The sequence below is a fragment of the Nerophis lumbriciformis genome, linkage group LG22, assembly GCF_033978685.3.
Source record: "Nerophis lumbriciformis linkage group LG22, RoL_Nlum_v2.1, whole genome shotgun sequence".
NCBI classification, from domain to species: Eukaryota; Metazoa; Chordata; class Actinopteri; order Syngnathiformes; family Syngnathidae; genus Nerophis; species Nerophis lumbriciformis.
Window position 1 is genome coordinate 21,424,245 of NC_084569.2, and position 16,682 is coordinate 21,440,926.

The 16,682-nt window shown below is 42.4% G+C and overlaps 1 protein-coding gene and 1 long non-coding RNA gene across 2 annotated transcripts in view; one reads left to right on the plus strand and one right to left on the minus strand.

Moving 5' to 3' along the window:
• The window catches only part of LOC133615459 (uncharacterized), a 33,406-nt gene extending 17,476 nt beyond the window's left edge, over nucleotides 1–15,930 (minus strand). The window contains exons 1-2 of the mRNA XM_072915697.1: nucleotides 15,868–15,930; nucleotides 15,501–15,797 (exon numbers count right to left, since the gene is read on the minus strand). Coding sequence (XP_072771798.1) covers nucleotides 15,501–15,797; nucleotides 15,868–15,910 — 340 coding nt within the window. The 5' untranslated portion in view covers nucleotides 15,911–15,930. The remainder of the gene's footprint in view (nucleotides 1–15,500; nucleotides 15,798–15,867) is intronic.
• LOC133615471 (uncharacterized) lies at nucleotides 6,778–15,371 on the plus strand. Its single transcript, XR_009816719.2, has 3 exons — nucleotides 6,778–6,887; nucleotides 13,017–13,160; nucleotides 14,557–15,371. It is a non-coding gene; the product is annotated as an uncharacterized lncRNA (long non-coding RNA).
• Nucleotides 15,931–16,682: the final 752 nt, after the last annotated feature.

Sequence of the window (16,682 nt, forward strand, 5' to 3'; positions counted from 1 at the left end):
CCTTTTTGGATTCCCTCGAGGGAGTACTGGAAAGTGCTCATGGCTCATGGGACCCCAGAGGCAGCGGACAGGTACTGACAAGCCAAAACTCTGACATGGGAAGAGTTTGGCGAAGCCATGGGAAAAGACTTCTGGACAGCTTCTAAGTGATTCTGGACCATCATCTGCCGCCTCAGGAGAGGGACGCAGTGCACTGTCAACACCGTATATGGTGGGGATGGTGTGCTGTTGACCTTGACTCAGGACGTTGTGGATCGGTAGAGGGAATACTTTGACGACCTCCTCAATCTCACCTACACGTCTTCCTATGAAGAAGCAGTGCCTGGGGAATCTATGGTGGGCTCTCCTATTTCTGAGGCTGAGGTTGCAGAGGTAGTTAAATTCCTCGGTGGCAGGGCCCCAGGGGTGGATGAGATCTGCCCGGCGTTTGTTAAGGGTCTGGATCAGGGGTCGGCAACCTTTACCAGTCAAAGAGCCATTTTGACCAGCTTCACAAATTATAGAAAACTATGGGAGCCGCAAAAAATGTATGAAATTTTAAATGAAATAACACTGTATACAGAGATTTTTTTTTACTTTGTGCTATGTTTAAACCAGGGGTCTCAGACACGTTGCCCACACCTTTATATAGGATCTAAAAGCTGGTGCGGCACTTAACTGAATGACGCTTGTCAGCGTCATGCGTGCTGTGTTGGTACAGCATATAGCACCCACCATGAACAGCGTGCCTGATCAGCCTCACGTTGTATGTGGCTTTTGCTTGCTCACGTAGGTGACAGCAACGCATACTTGGTCAATAACCACACAGGTTACACTGACGGTGGCGGTATAAAAAATTTTTCAACACTTTTGCTAATAATGCGCTACACTGTGAACCCACACCAAACAAGAATGACAAACACATTTCGGGAGAACCACTGCACCTTAACACAACATAAACACAACAGGACAAATACCCAGAATCCCATGCAGCCCTAACTCTTCCGGGATACATTATACACCCCCGCTACCAAACCCCGCCCACCTCAACCGACGCACAGAGAGAGGGGGGGGGGGTTGATGTGTGAGGGAGCAGGGTTGGGGTGGGGGCGGGGTTTGGTGTTAGCAGGGGTGTCTCATATAGCCCGGAAGAGTCAGGGCTGCATGTGATACTGGGTGTTTGTTCTGTTGTGTTTATGTTGTGTTAAGGTGCAGATGTTCTCCCGAAATGTGTTTGTCATTCTTGTTTGGTTTTGGTTCAAAGTGTGGCGCATTATTAGTAAGAGTGTTAAAGTTGTTTTATATGGTCACCGTCAGTGTAACCTGTGTGGCTTTTGACCAAGTATGCCTTGCTGTCACGTACGTGTGGAAGCAGAAGATGTATATTGTATAACAAGTGTTGGGATAGCACGCTGTTGATATAGATTGTAGAAGGCGCCAAATGTTGTACCATCATGGTACGCCCTTATTATAGCTGTAAGGGTGAAAATCGGTGAATATTAATCCCGGGGGAGATTTCTGCGAGAGAAACTGAAGTCCGGAAGTCTCACGGGAAAATCGGGGGGTTCAGCAAGTCAGCTGCTGAGCCGCATCAGAGTGATCAAAGAGCCGCATGCGGCTCCGGAGCCGCGGGTTGCCGACCCCTGGTCTGAATACTGTGGGGCTGTCTTGGTTGACAAGACTCTGCAATATTGTGTGGACATCGGGCCGGTGCCTCTGGATTGCCAGGTGGTTCCTCTCGTTAAGAAAGGGAAACGGAGGGTGTGTTCTAACTATCGTGGGATCACACTCCTCAGCCTTCCCGGTAAGTTGTATCTGGTTGTACTGAAGAGGAGGCTACGCCGGATAGTCGAACCTGGGATCAAGAGCAGCAGTATGGTTTTCGTCCTGGTCGTGGAACTGTGGACCAGCTCTTTACTCTCGGCAGGGTTCTTGAGGGTGAATGGGAGTTTGTCCAACCTGTCTATATGTGCTTTGTGGACTTTGAGAAGGCCTTCGACCGTGTTCCTCTGGAAGTCCTGTGGGGAGTGCTCAGAGAGTATGGGGTATTGGACCGTCTGATTGTGGTGGTCCACTTCCTGTATGATCGGTGTCAGAGCTTGTTCCGCATAATAACTTTTATGGACAGAATTTGTAGGCGCAGTCAGAGCATTGAGGGGATCCGGTTTGGTGATTGTAGGATTAGGTCTCTGCTTTTTGCAGACTATATAGTCCTGATGGCTTCATCTGGCCAGGATCTTCAGCTCTCACTAGATCGGTTCGCAGCCAAGTGTGAAGCGACTGGGATGAGAATGAGCACCTCCAAATCGGAGTCCATGGTTCTCGCGCAGTAAAGGGTGGAGTGTCATCTCCAGGTTGGGGAAGAGGTCTTGCCCCAAGTGGAGAAGTTCAAGTACCTGGGAGTCTTGTTTACGAGTGAGGGAAGAGTGGATCGTGAGATCGACAGGCGGATCGGTGTGGCGTCTGCAGTGATGCGGACACCGGTCCATCGTGGTCAAGAAGGAGCTGAGCCAGACGACAAAACTCTCAATTTACTGGTCAATCTACGTTCCCATCCTCACCTATGGTCATGAGCTTTGGGTTATGACCGAAAGGACAAAATCCTGGGTACAAGCGGCCAAAATGAGTTTCCTCCATCGGGTGGCGGGGCTCTTTCTTAGCGATAAGGTGAGAAGTTCTGTAATTCGTAAGGAGCTCAAAGTAAAGCCGCTGCTCCTCCACATCGAGAGGAGCCAGATCATGTGGTTCAGGAATCTGGTCAGGATGCCCCCCGGACGACTCCCTGGGGAGGTGTTTAGGGCATGTCTGACCAGTAGGAGGCCACGGGGGAAACCCAGGACACGTTTGGGAGACTGTGTCTCCCGGCTGGCCTGGGAACACCTTGGAATCCCCCGGGAGGAGCTGGACAAAGTGACTGGGTAAAGGACAGTCTGGGCTTCCCTGCTTCAGCTGCTGTCAACGCAACCTGACATTGGATATGCGGAAGAAGATGGATGGATGGATGGACCCATGCACTCTCTTCGGCTGGCCTTTTTTCTCCCCACCATTCACTGTGTTACAAGCACCATTTTATTGATTATTTCCCATTACTCTTTACTAGGTAATTCTTTTTGTGAGGTAGTAGCTAAACATGATAAACATGACATACCAATACACGATTTGATGCGGTCTAAAAGAATGTTCTGATCAACGGTATTGAAGGCAGCACTGAGAACAACACTGATGTAGCATTTGTTTCGGAATGTCTTCCTGAAACGAGTCTGCACATGTGCAGTAAATAACGTGTAATACTCCATTTCGTGTGAAGGGAGAGGAGATCTGTCCCAACAGTCATCTTTGATTAAGTATTTTTAAATACATAAATTAAGACATAAATAAGTAAATACTTGTTTTAAATAGAAGGAAACTTTAATCATCGTTTTTTTGAGAATTCTGGCGGCCCGTGGAAATCTGGGGGCCCCAGGCATCTGCCTGTGTCCTGGTGACAACGTGTATCTTTTTATCCTTTGTGTTCTTGGCTTACAATATTTCAGTTTGTTGGCTATCTTACAAAACACCTGTTGAAGAAACTGTCGCTTCCTGTCTTTTATTAATATCAACCAGACAGGATGTTGATAACCACATGTTCAGAATGTTGGAAACATTTTTTCTGTGTTTTGATATTAGTTGTACATTCAAAAAGCTTTATAAGAAATTTGACATTTCCTTTATGAGATATTTATTAGCATATTGCTAATTTATTTGCTCACTCAATTCACACTATATATAAGCCTTCTTTACCTTGTTTCCTGCTGTCTTTGTTGTCCATGTGCTCATTGTTACATGGTTTGCACCTTGTTCCATCATTAGCACACCTGTGTCTTGCCGTGATCCTTGTGTCTCCTCCAATCAGCTCTCTACTTCCACTTGTCCAGGTTCTGCACTTCTGGTACATTCTATAGATGCTAGCCTTAGCCAATTAGCATTTTGCATATCACATGGTCATTTTGCAATATAGCAACCATCGATTGAATCAAAAGATGCTTCCATTATATTACAATGTACCACATCTGTTGTTAGCATGTTGGCTGTTTACATTGTTAGCATCATTAGCATTACCTTTTTAAAAAAAGGCCTAAAACACAACAAGTTCGTCTTAAACCCGGGGCAGGAGGTTTTCAGAAATTATGCCGAGCTGTTCAGAATTATTTAGTTCTGCAGTTTTGTTAACGTGTCTGTGAAATATTTCAACAGGTAGAGACAAGCAGATCAAAAGAAAGCCTTTTTTTAAACAGTTACTTTTTTGTTTCATTTGACTAAAACAAAGAAATGTTGCAACTATGGTATATTATATCAGTTTTATTTTATCTTTTAAAATGAATGCTTGCAGTTTTGGATATATATTTAGATATATGATATAAATGATGTAAATTTAGTTGACGATAGAGTTTTTAATACTATTGTGTTATTGTGATAATGACATATTCTAGTCATGTCACGCATATTTGACAACGACAAGCGAATGACCGTTTCCTCAACACAATGTCTGTTATGTACGTGAGGGGTGGAGGGGGACGACACCCCGAAGAAACTCAGGTTACCGGGTTTATTGTAACCTTTGATGAGTGAGTGGGAGGTGTATGCTACTCTGTGTTTGTTGCAGGACTGTGTGTGATTTAAACCATGTGAATAATACCAGACGATGTTGTACGTGCGTGATGGATGAATCTGTCGGCAGGCCAAGAGAGCGAGGCAAAAAGGGTGTCCGTAAGCAGTCAGATGGTCGAGAGCAGGAGAGAAGCGACAAGGTCCGTGTCCGGGCAAGGGTCAAGGATCGATGAAGGCAGTCCAAAGTCCGGAGGGAGGTCGAGGCACAGAGCTCGAGCACACGGGACAAGACGTACGGGTACTGCGGGAGAAACAAGGAACATGAGACGAGGGAACAAGGAGGACGAGGAGAACGAATGCGAGGACAACAGAAGGGAAGCCAGAGACATAAATTTTCACTACGATGAGTTAACGACTTTCCAGTGTTGATTCCAAGGGTCCACTGGTCTTTATGATGTCCCCCTGATTATTGCCAGGTGTGCTGATAGCGGAAAGTCTGCAGCTGCGGCGTTGCGTAGGCGTGAAGCACCCGGCATACTGCCAGCCTGAATGTTGGTGGATCTTGCTGCAGGAGAATTGTGGGTTCGAGACCGCGCCGTGACAATGGCAAGAAAATAAGCAACAATAACATTAACATTCTTTAAAGTGACGTTATCACTGGAGGACTAGAGGATGAGGAACAGTTAACATGCTGCACTAAACATCAGAGGAGGACACAATGAGCCATGCTAATCACTAAACTAGAGCTTTTGAATGTAAACAGGGGTGGGCAGACTGATACAAATATTCGACAGAAACAATGCCAAGTATAGTATTGGTATATGGTTGATACTACAATGATTAGATCGATATTTTTTACTATTATAAAAAAAAAAAAATTATGTCATTCTTTTGTTATTGTTTACAGGAGTTTAGGACTTTATACAAGAAGCAATGCTAAGGTAGATCTCTTGAATGTACACAAGGGCCGGCGGCCAATTGATACGAATATTGACTGTAATGATACCAAGTCTACTGTAGTATCAGTATATAGTCAATACTACAGTGATGAGATCCATTTTTTTTATTATCACAAAATATATTTTTCATTTGTTTTGTTGTTGTGTACGGGACTTTAGGACTTTAAATCAAAGCCAATAGTTGTTTTCACTTATGTTTGGTTATTTTGCACCTCCAAATTTATTTTACTCGAAAATATTAGGGGACGGCTTGGCGCGGTTGGGAGAGTGGCCGTGCTAGCAACCGGTAGGCTCTTGGTTCGATCCCCTGCTTCTTCCAACCTAATCACGTCCGTTGTGTCCTTGAGCAAGACACTTCACCCTTGCTCCTGATGGGTCGTGGTTAGCGCCTTGTATGGCAGCTCCTGCCATCAGTGTGTGAATGGGTGAATGTGGAAATAGTGTCAAAAAGCGCTTTGAGTACCTTGAAGGTCAAAAAGCTCTATACAAGTATAACTCTATACAAGTATATTGCTCAAAAATATTGTATTTACTAAAATTAAATAATACATTAATTTAAATATTGAATTGTTAGCTTTTGTCAGACAGCCATTCTGTGTATTGTTTTTATAATTGTGATGAAAAATGTAATTAGTCAATGAAGTTACAACAGAAAGTAACCAGATTGACCAAGTAAATTTGCAAATAGATTAATAATAGTTATGATTAAAAACAACCAAAACATTAAAGCATTCTACACAAGACTTATGCAGTTTAATTTGTTTACGTTTTTGTTCCCTTACTGCCCCCAAGATGAACCAAACCGTGACATTAAAACCAAGGTATTTACTAAACCGGGATTATGGCGTTTTGTTAAACCCCGAATACATACCCATTATTGTAAATTTATAGTTACCATAATGTTTTAGAATCAATTCAAAAGTTTGTCTTTACAGATTAGTGATATTAAGAATTTATAATCCACAAAATGCATATCTTAAACACATCTTATTTCCAGCCATGTAATACAAACTAAACAACTACACATGTGTTTTAGCTCACAACTTAGCAAAGGTATTAATGGTTTCAAGTCTAATGTTTACAGTGTTAATGTTTTGTATAAAATAAACTTCTTTTTAATTGAGCTAAAAGTTTATACAGTCATTTAGTTGACTATGATTTAGTTGGGGAAAATACGTATCAACCTTTTAGAGCTAACAATGTGCATCAGAGGGTGTGCACACCGCTTGAATAATGAAAGGTTTTTGTTATGATGTGTAACACTGTGCCACCCCGTAGTATAACCACAGTGACACATGCCCATACCAAAACCTCCCCAGTCGAGCATGTAGCAGAGGATTTTTTTTGGACACAGAAACAAAGGTAAGAAATGTTTATATTTAACAAAGACTTGGAATATACTAAATGTTATTTTTGGCAGGGTATATGTGTACAAAATATTTTTTTTCGACACTTTGGAACAGCAAATAGTAGAAACATCGAAGCCTGTAAGGTGTGTGTGTGTGTATATATATATATATATATATATATATATATATATATATATATATATATATATATATATAAATAGCAATTGTAATAATATTTAATACAATATGATGCACACTGTATATTTTCAAACAGAAACAGCAATACCTACAAAGGCAAAGAGCAACAATTCAGAGTCAAAGAATGTCTAAAACATTGACCAAAGTCTTAAATGTCAAACTGTTATCAAGGAAAAGTCCAGATAGAACAGTCAAAGCAGTAAGTTGTTTTACTTTATTTCAGTTTCATGTAGGACTTTTTTTTGCACTGGTTAAATTGTCTTTACTCTTGCATGGCAGTTGGAAATGTAAACACTTGACTAAAAAAATGCCTGTACAGGTTGTTTTATCGGTTAAACTAGTGGGTCTCATACTTTTTTCACCAAGTACCACCTCAGAAAAAACTTGGCTCTCAAAAGTACCACCATAATGATCAACATACCTTAAATTAGCATGGTAGGGCTAAGTATTCATTAAAAACAGGCCAGGGGTTTTATTTAACAAATATATTCAATCATTTTGGCCTGACTTAACATTACACACAGTTGAACAGTAACACTGTTTTTGAATATAGCAAAATATAACACTGTACTTTAATTAAGTGATTCTTTGGCGTACCACAAGTGGTACACGTACCACAGTTTGAGAATCTCTGGGTTAAACATTGTGTCTCAACAATTGTATCTGTTACGGTTAGTGAAACTAATGTCACTGTATAAAATATACATTGACATTAAATAATTAAAACACCCCATCAGGTGACTGAATAATATTTGTGTTGCCCATACATCTAACACAGATATCCTCAAAGTTGTATAATCAATAGTCACTGACTTATGGGCAATAAGTTGCTAAGTCGCACCAGTGCCCCATCAAAGATGTTATGCTTAATGGTTGCCATGTTTTTTCAATCAATCTTGGTCAGATTTTGCAGACATGTCCTTGTCCATCTCGTGAAGATTTGTAACACATTTTGTGGCGATATGGCTTCACAACATAAAGTTGCAGTTTTTTTCCCCACTGTAGAGCACATTGAGAATGAGCATGAGAAATTTCAAGTCAGTTTGCCTTTTGGGGTCAAACTTTGGAGTTTGATAAAAGTGCGTACATTTGTCACAAAATATTAGCACAGGCAACACGGCAGGGGTGCTTGAATGGTTTTGCTCTATTGTGATCAGAGTTGTGGACTTGAGTCACAATTTTGATGACTTCGGACTCAACTTGAAAATATCCAAGACTTGCAACTCGACTTGGACTTTGACTTTACTGACCCGGACTTAAGCATTACTACTTCCTAAGACTTGAGAGATGGGTGAGAGTGTTCAGAAGATGTGTCCTCAGCTGTGATTACAAAAATCGATATAATCAATATAATTACAGAATGAATATCTTGCCCACATGAAAAACTTGCATTTCAGCATATTCGCTGATTCATGTCCCAGCAACCACTACCGAATAATAAAAATCACACGCGACAATAATGTGAAAATTCTTCTTGTCGCAATTGTGCACTCAATCTTGTATTTAAGACCTTTGCAATCCTATTTGTCATTAACAGTTAAGAGTACTTGACTACACAACATGCTGTCTAAACTTACAGTCCCACTAACTACTTATTTACTGTGCGGGGAATAATACACAATAACTAACAATAAACACGTCATAAAACAAAACTTTATAATGTACAAATTGCGACGCAAAGGACGACGGAACACCCAAAACATGTCAGCACTGGTGGAGAACAGCCTGACATTAAGTGTCTATAAAAGTGTCAATGCATGTACACAGTATAATGAAAATACATTATTATATTTCAATTTTTTATTTTTTTTTGTCACTTTACACACACATTTTTCCTCTTGTACACATTGGTTTCTTGGTTTATGTTCAATGTATTGTGTATTTGGAAAAGAAAGAAAATAAATCACAACTTGCCCAATTTCGACAGATTTTCATGCGGTTCACATTATTGTCAACGTCCAAAGGTGTGTTAATAATAAACTCAATTACAAAAACAAATTTTATCAGGGGGAGTAATGATTTGTTTTACGATTCGATTCAAATAATTGCCGATTAAGGGTAACTTTAAGCCAAATTTTTTGTCAAAAATACAAGCAGTGTGACTGTGAAATAAATACTGGACACTGCAGGTGAAGTTTCCTATATTCTTGTTATTTCTTGTAAGGGAATTAGACATAAATGAATTATGGATGCAGACAAGCAAGTAAACTACAATTAATGGCCAATGCATTCACATCTTATTTAGGTGCCACCATCACTTTCGGTTGAATTAACAAGAGTAAACCTTTTGTGCTCTCATTTTCAGTAATATCAAAAGTGCAACCAAAATATCTGTAAGTTGAATTTGCAGTAGATTTGCTCCGGTTGTATAGAGGAACTCGAACCACCGTAAACACATTGACATTTTAACCTTGCTAGCAAACATACTACACGGGTGTCCAAACTTGTGATTTACATAACTGAGTCGTTCCTTAAGGCACCTCTATAGGTCCTCTCTTTTTCATCATTTGTATTATTCAACTGGTGGACCACGAGTGTAGTTAAAAAAAACTTGTGAGTAACTTTTGTGCTCTCATTTTCAGTAATATCAAAAGTGCAACCAAAATATCTGTAAGTTGAATTTGCAGTAGATTTACCGACGACTTTTGCTGTTGTCTAATATAGAAATAATTCAAATCCAGCATTAATGTAAACATTTAAGTGTAACCAAATCTCTTCACGTTAAATGAACAGTGGTTTGACCTGCAACTTCTAGCGTCCGAGGTGTAGGGCGTTTAAAGCACTCTTTTGAAAGACAATATGTGAAACACCACAGATGATAAAATATGTTTGGCAGAAGTGTGATGTGGATTTCTTTAATATACTGTAATTGTGTTCTATTCAACTTTCCAATCAACTCCAATAACACCATACTGGCCCCTGAGTTCAGTTCAAAACTTGGGAGAAAAAGAAATATTTTTGCAGCAAATTCCTAAAAACAGAGTGCTCCTGTTGTATAGAGGAACTCAAACCACCGTAAACACATTGACATTTTAACCTTGCTAGCAAACATACAACACGGGTGTCCAAACTTGTGATTTACATGACTGAGTCGTTCCTTAAGGCACCTCTATAGGTCCTCTCTTTTTCATCATTTGGATTATTCAACTGGTGGACCACGAGTGTAGTTAAAAAAAACTTGTGAGTAACTCTGTCACAATGTGTAGGTGACAAACCCCAAGATGCAGAGACAACAGGCTTGGTGCAGGAAAACCTGATTTAATTTAACACTAAAACAAGAACAAACAAAAGGGTACAAACAAAAGGCATGCACAAGGAGGAGAACAAATTTGGCTATGAACAAAAACTAGCACAAAGGCTAACTGTGGACAAGAAACAAAAACACTTACTGTGACACGAAGGAACTATGACATGAGCAGAGTGAACAGAAGTAGACACAGCTACAACGACAAGTATTAATGACATTGACAATCATAATGACAGCGACAATACTCCAGCCCTGACTGGAGGGCAAAGCAAGACTAAATAGTAGCTGGCTGATTGACAGCAGGTGTGGCCAGGTGCCAATCAGCCACAGTTGAGGGGAAAATGATGGGCCACCAGGCCAAGTGTCCCCGCAACCAGCGGGGAAGAGTCAGGTGGCGACGGCGAGTTGAACGCTGCCACATGTGAGGCGGTCGTCCGTGAAACGACCACATCCGTCGCCGACAAGAGTATGGTGGCGCCCTCTGCTGGCCCACCGGAGAGGGTGGTGGTGACTCCAGCTGGCCCACCGGAGAGGGTGGTGGCGACCCCTGCTGGCCCACCGCAGAGGGTGGTGGCGACCCCTGCTGGCCCACCGCAGAGGGTGGTGGCGACCCCTGCTGGCCCACCGCAGAGGGTGGTGGCGACCCCTGCTGGCGACCCTTGCTGGTCCACCGGAGAGGATGGTGGCGACCCCTGCTGGTCCACCGGAGAGGATGGTGGCGACCCCTGCTGGTCCACCGGAGAGGAAGATGGCGCCGTCTGTTGTAGACCCACCGGAAATGATGGTGGCGTCTGCCGGCCCACCGGAGATGATGGCGCCATAGGTTGCAGACCCACCGGAGATGATGGCGCCGTAGTTTGCAGACCCACCGGAGATGATGGCGCCGTAGGTTGCAGACCCACCGGAGATGATGGCGCCGTAGGTTGCAGACCCACCGGAGATGATGGCGGCGTAGGTTGCAGACCCACCGGAGATGATGGTGGCGTCTGCCGGCTCACCGGACTGCATGGTGGAATCTGCCGGCTCACCGGACTGCATGGTGGCGTCTGCCGGCCCACCGGACTGCATGGTGGCGTCTGCCGGCCCACCGGAGATGATGGCGCCATAGGTTGCAGACCCACCGGAGATGATGGCGCCGTAGGTTGCAGACCCACCGGAGATGATGGCGCCGTAGGTTGCAGACCCACCGGAGATGATGGCGCCGTAGGTTGCAGACCCACCGGAGATGATGGCGGCGTAGGTTGCAGACCCACCGGAGATGATGGCGGCGTAGGTTGCAGACCCACCGGAGATGATGGTGGCGTCTGCCGGCTCACCGGACTGCATGGTGGAATCTGCCGGCTCACCGGACTGCATGGTGGCGTCTGCCGGCCCACCGGACTGCATGGTGGCGTCTGCCGGCCCACCGGACTGCATGGTGGCGTCTGCCGGCCCACCGGACTGCATGGTGGCGTCTGCCGGCCCACCGGACTGCATGGTGGCGTCTGCCGGCCCACCGGACTGCATGGTGGCGTCTGTTGCAGACCCACTTGTGTGAGGAGTAGCTGTGCCTCCTCAGCTGCACAGCTACTCTTAGCCCCCCCCCTCAAGGGACGGATCCCAGACGTCCCCAGATAGGCCCTCGTCTGTGGGCCTATCTGGGAGAGGGCTTGAAAAGTGGCCAAACTTTTCTTTAATTTAGCCATTATCCCAAGAATCCTGTCAAGCCTCTCCGCCATCGAAGTCTCTGCGGGATTCGTGTTAGGAGGCTGGAGTATTCTGTCACAGTGTGTGGGTGACGAACCCCAAGATGCAGAGACGACAGGCTTGGTGCAGGAAAACATGATTTAATTTAACACTAAAACAAGAACAAACAAAAGGGTACAAACAAAAGGCGTGCACAAGGCGGAGAACAAACTTGGCTATGAATAAAAACTAGCACAAAGGCTAACTGTGGACAAGAAACAAAAACACTTACTGTGACACGAAGGAACTATGACATGAGCAGAGTGAACCGAAGTAGACACAGCTACAACGACAAGTATTAATGACATTGACAATCATAATGACAGCGACAATACTCCAGCCCTGACTGGAGGGCAAAGCAGGACTAAATAATAGCTGGCTGATTGACAGCAGGTGTGGCCAGGTGCCAATCAGCCACAGCTGAGGGGAAAAAGCACTCAGGGATACAAGCAGGAAATAAAGACAAAATAAGAGCGCTTACAGGAAATAAAGACAGACAGAGGAAAAAACTCAAAACATAACTAAACTGTCAGTGATAAACCTGACAAACTCACATTTTTGCAGATTTTTTCCAACATTAAATTGCTGTCATAGAAATGATCTTTGACTAGCTTTTTTCGCAGAATGTCCTTAAAAACAGCGGAGCGCTCCTGTAAATCTGACAAAATAAATAGACAAAAATCAAATGTCTACTGCAGAGGACAGTGGTTCTCTGGAATATACAAAATAAGACTAAAAGTGAAGGGACAAGTCAGGGCCCCCGGTCCTCGGCTTTCTGAAATTACATTGAAATAACATTGTAAACACAAAAATGGCAGCACAACAAACAAACATTGGGCAACACAAAGAGCAACTTCCTGTAAGCAAGCAGAAGTTTATCGAGCCATTTCCTGACAAACTCAACAGTGTGAAGATGTAAAATTTGTACATGCAATTGTATCCATCCATTCATCTTTGTCTGCTTATCCAAAGTCAGGTCGCGGGGGCACCAGCCTAAGCAGACATATATTAACTTCAGGCCTACCATGGGATGTAACGGATCTATGGTCATGTGTGCCTCAGTGACACTCACAGGAACCTGCAGCCAGCAACAGCAGCACAACTACACGGACCATGGTTGGTACTCAAGTTGTTCTGATGGGATGGAATGTGTGCAGCTGCATGGTGGGAGGCTCACTTTGCATATAGTGGCACTACAGGTGTGCTGCAAGATGGCCGCTCATTACGTAAGCTGCAATACATTTTACAATCATGTTTACTATTGATCTTTTTTATTGACATTGTTATTGCAATAGTTTCATTGTTGGTACAGTGACTTTGCTTAGATTTGTGCTTATGAATAAAATTAATACCTATCACTATTTGTATTATTCTAGGATATTAAATATCATCAAAAATGAGGACAGTAATATCAACAAACTTTCACACCCAGGGTGAAATAATTTATGTTCACTCACACAAACATTATCATTTTTCTTATGTATTATTATTAATATTATTTTTTGTTATATTAATCTAAAGGCTTAGTGGCCACATGCATGGACAGCACCTTTTAGCTCTTATTTCCAAAATTCTGTACACTACTGAATTGGGGTCTTATGGCCGCTTGTGTGGATACTTATACTGCCATCTGGTGGTGTCAGAATTGATTGATTGATTGATTGATTGATTGATTGATTGATTGATTGATTGAAGATTGATAGAAGAGTATAACATACAATGGAATTTGGGGAAAAAAAGTGTAAAAATAAGAATTACCATGTCACTAAACATGAAGTACACGTTTGTGTACTTATGGACTAAGTACATCATATAAAAAGATGATTCTTTGTTTTTATTCTAATTAGGGTCCAATAAGCCCAAATAGCAATGAGAAATAAAAAACAGCATGTAAATAAGCAGCTTGGGCCTTAAGAGGTTAATATTATTATCCTTATGTTTTTTATTTTCTAAAAACAGTATTACACTTGAGAGGGACAAGCAGTAAAAACAAATGGATGGATGTATTACTTCTTTTAAGATTTGCACAAGTTCAAACTCAGATATGTATTGGGTTTTTTTTTATAATCAAGTTACTGTATATGTTTCCCTCTAAATTGCAGATAAAATATTAAGTTAAATAAAAGGTAAACAAGTGCTGTCGAAAATAATAAATCAACTCATGAATAGTCACAAAACATATCGTAAAATTCATCATGATCATCAATTATTAATCATGTATACAAACAGACTAATGTTACAAAAAGCGTCAACGTTATTACAAAATGTGGCGTTATTACATGAGGTGAAAATGTATTACATTGTTACATAATGCACTGTTATTACATAATGTGTTGCAACACAGTGCAAACACAAAAGTGAAAGCTCAATTAAAACATCGGGCGTCACAAAGAGCAACTTCCTGTAAGCAAGCGGTATGACCATTTCTTGGCAACTCATCAGTGTGAAAATGTGACAATTTTACATATAATTTTATCCATTCATTCATCTTTGTCCGCTTATCCAAAATCAGGTCGCGGGGGCAGCAGCCTAAGCAGACAAGTCCAGACCTCCCTCTCCCCAGCTACTTCGTTCAGCTCGTCCTGGTGGCTCTTGTGGCGTTCCCAAGCCAAATGGGAGATCTAGTCTCTCCACGGTGTCCTGGGTCTTCCCCGTGGCCTTCTACCGCCCTAAACACCTCCCCAGGAAGACTTCCGGGGGCAACCTGAGCTGATGACCGAACCACCTCATCTGACTCCTCTCGATGTGGAGGAGCAGGGGCTTTAGTCTGAGCTCCTCCTGAATGACAGAGCTTCTCACCCTCTCTCTAAAGGAGAGCCCTGCCACCCGACTGAGGAAACTCTTTTCGGCCGCTTGTACCCGTGGTCTTGTCCTTTCGGTCATAACCCAAAGCTCATGACCATAGGTAAGGATGGGAACGTAGATCGACCGGTAAATTGAGAGCTTTGCCTTCCGGCTCAGCTCCTTTTTCACCAGACTGCTCGATACAGGCTCCGCATCACTGCAGACGCCGACCAGCCTGTCGATCTCACAATCCACTCTTCCCTCACTCGTGAACAAGACACAAGGTACTTGAACTTCTCCACTTGGGGCAGGTTCTCATCCCCAACCCGAAATTGTCACTGCACCCTTTTCCGGGTGAGAACCACGGACTTAGACTTGGAAGTGCTGATTTTCATCCCAATCGCTTCACACTCAGCTGCGAACGTGCAGTTTTACATTCATGATAACGTCAAACCTACCATAGGTCAGGTAGAAGTAGTTAACACATTTAGTCACGAGGTTAAAACGTGATTTTAAAGTAAATACAGTTCTTTTTCTCATGCAGACTCTGCCTCGACTCTGCTTTGAGGCCCCTGGGACTGGATTCCATTTAACGAGTGACTAGAACATGTTTGTCACGCTGCACAGTGTTGTTGTTTTTGTTCGAGTCTGCTGATGCTTTGTGTTGTTGTGGTTGTCTGGCACAGTAATACACAGCCGTGTCTCCAGGCTGCATATTCTGTCCATTTAGAGTCACTGTGTTGCTGGAGGGGTTCACATTAATACTGAACTGGTTCTTCAGTGAGTCTTTGTAGTAAGAGCTGTCATCACGTGCCATCCCAATCCACTCCAGTCCTTTCCCAGCAGGATGCCTGACCCACGCTGTGAAGTAGCTACCCACAGAATAAGACACCCGACAGTTGATGCTCAGACTCTGACCAGACTGCAGAGTGACAGACGGTGGCTGGGTCAACTCTTCACACTCGACACCTGCGGAGGAAAAGTTTTTAGATATGGGATGTAACGGATCTATGGTCATGTGTGCCTCAGTGACACTCACAGGAACCTGCAGCCAGCAACAGCAGCACAACTACACGGAACATGGTTGCTACTCAAGTTGTTCTGATGGGATGGAATGTGTGCAGCTTTTATAGCACGCTGCATGGTGGGAGGGTCACTTTGCATATAGTGGCAATACAGGTGTGCTGCAAGATGGCCGCTCATTACGTAAGCTGCAATACATTTTACAATCATGTTTACTATTGATCTTTTTTATTGACGTTGTTATTGCAATAGTTTCATTGTTGGTACAGTGACTTTGCTTAGATTTGTGCTTATGAATACAATTAATACCTATCACTATTTGTATTATTCTAGGATATTAAATATCCCCACTGGAGTAAAAAATTAGGACTGTAATCACTCCCAAGGTAAAACAAAAATGTATGTTTGCTCCCACAAACATATATATATATTTAGTGTATTCCTTTTTGTATTATAATATCCTTGTTTTTTTTGTTCAGTTTTTTTTTAAGTATTACAATTGAGAAGGAAAATAAGTAAAAAAAAATGGATGGATGTATTTCATTTTTTAAGTTTTTCACAGGTTCAACTAAGATATGTTTTTTTATTTTTCTTTATCAGGTCTATTTATAGATTTATAAAAAAATAAATTAAATTAAAAAATGAAACACTTTCAGTCCTAAGATCACATTTCAGCACTCTTTTTTTTACACATACTGTATTTATACACTATTTCCTTTGAATTGTATTATTTTTTTAAACAAGCGTTGTCTTAGATAATGAATGATCTTATCTTGTATTACCTGCATATGTTCATCTATCAGCCACGCAATCTGACATCGATTGACAAAG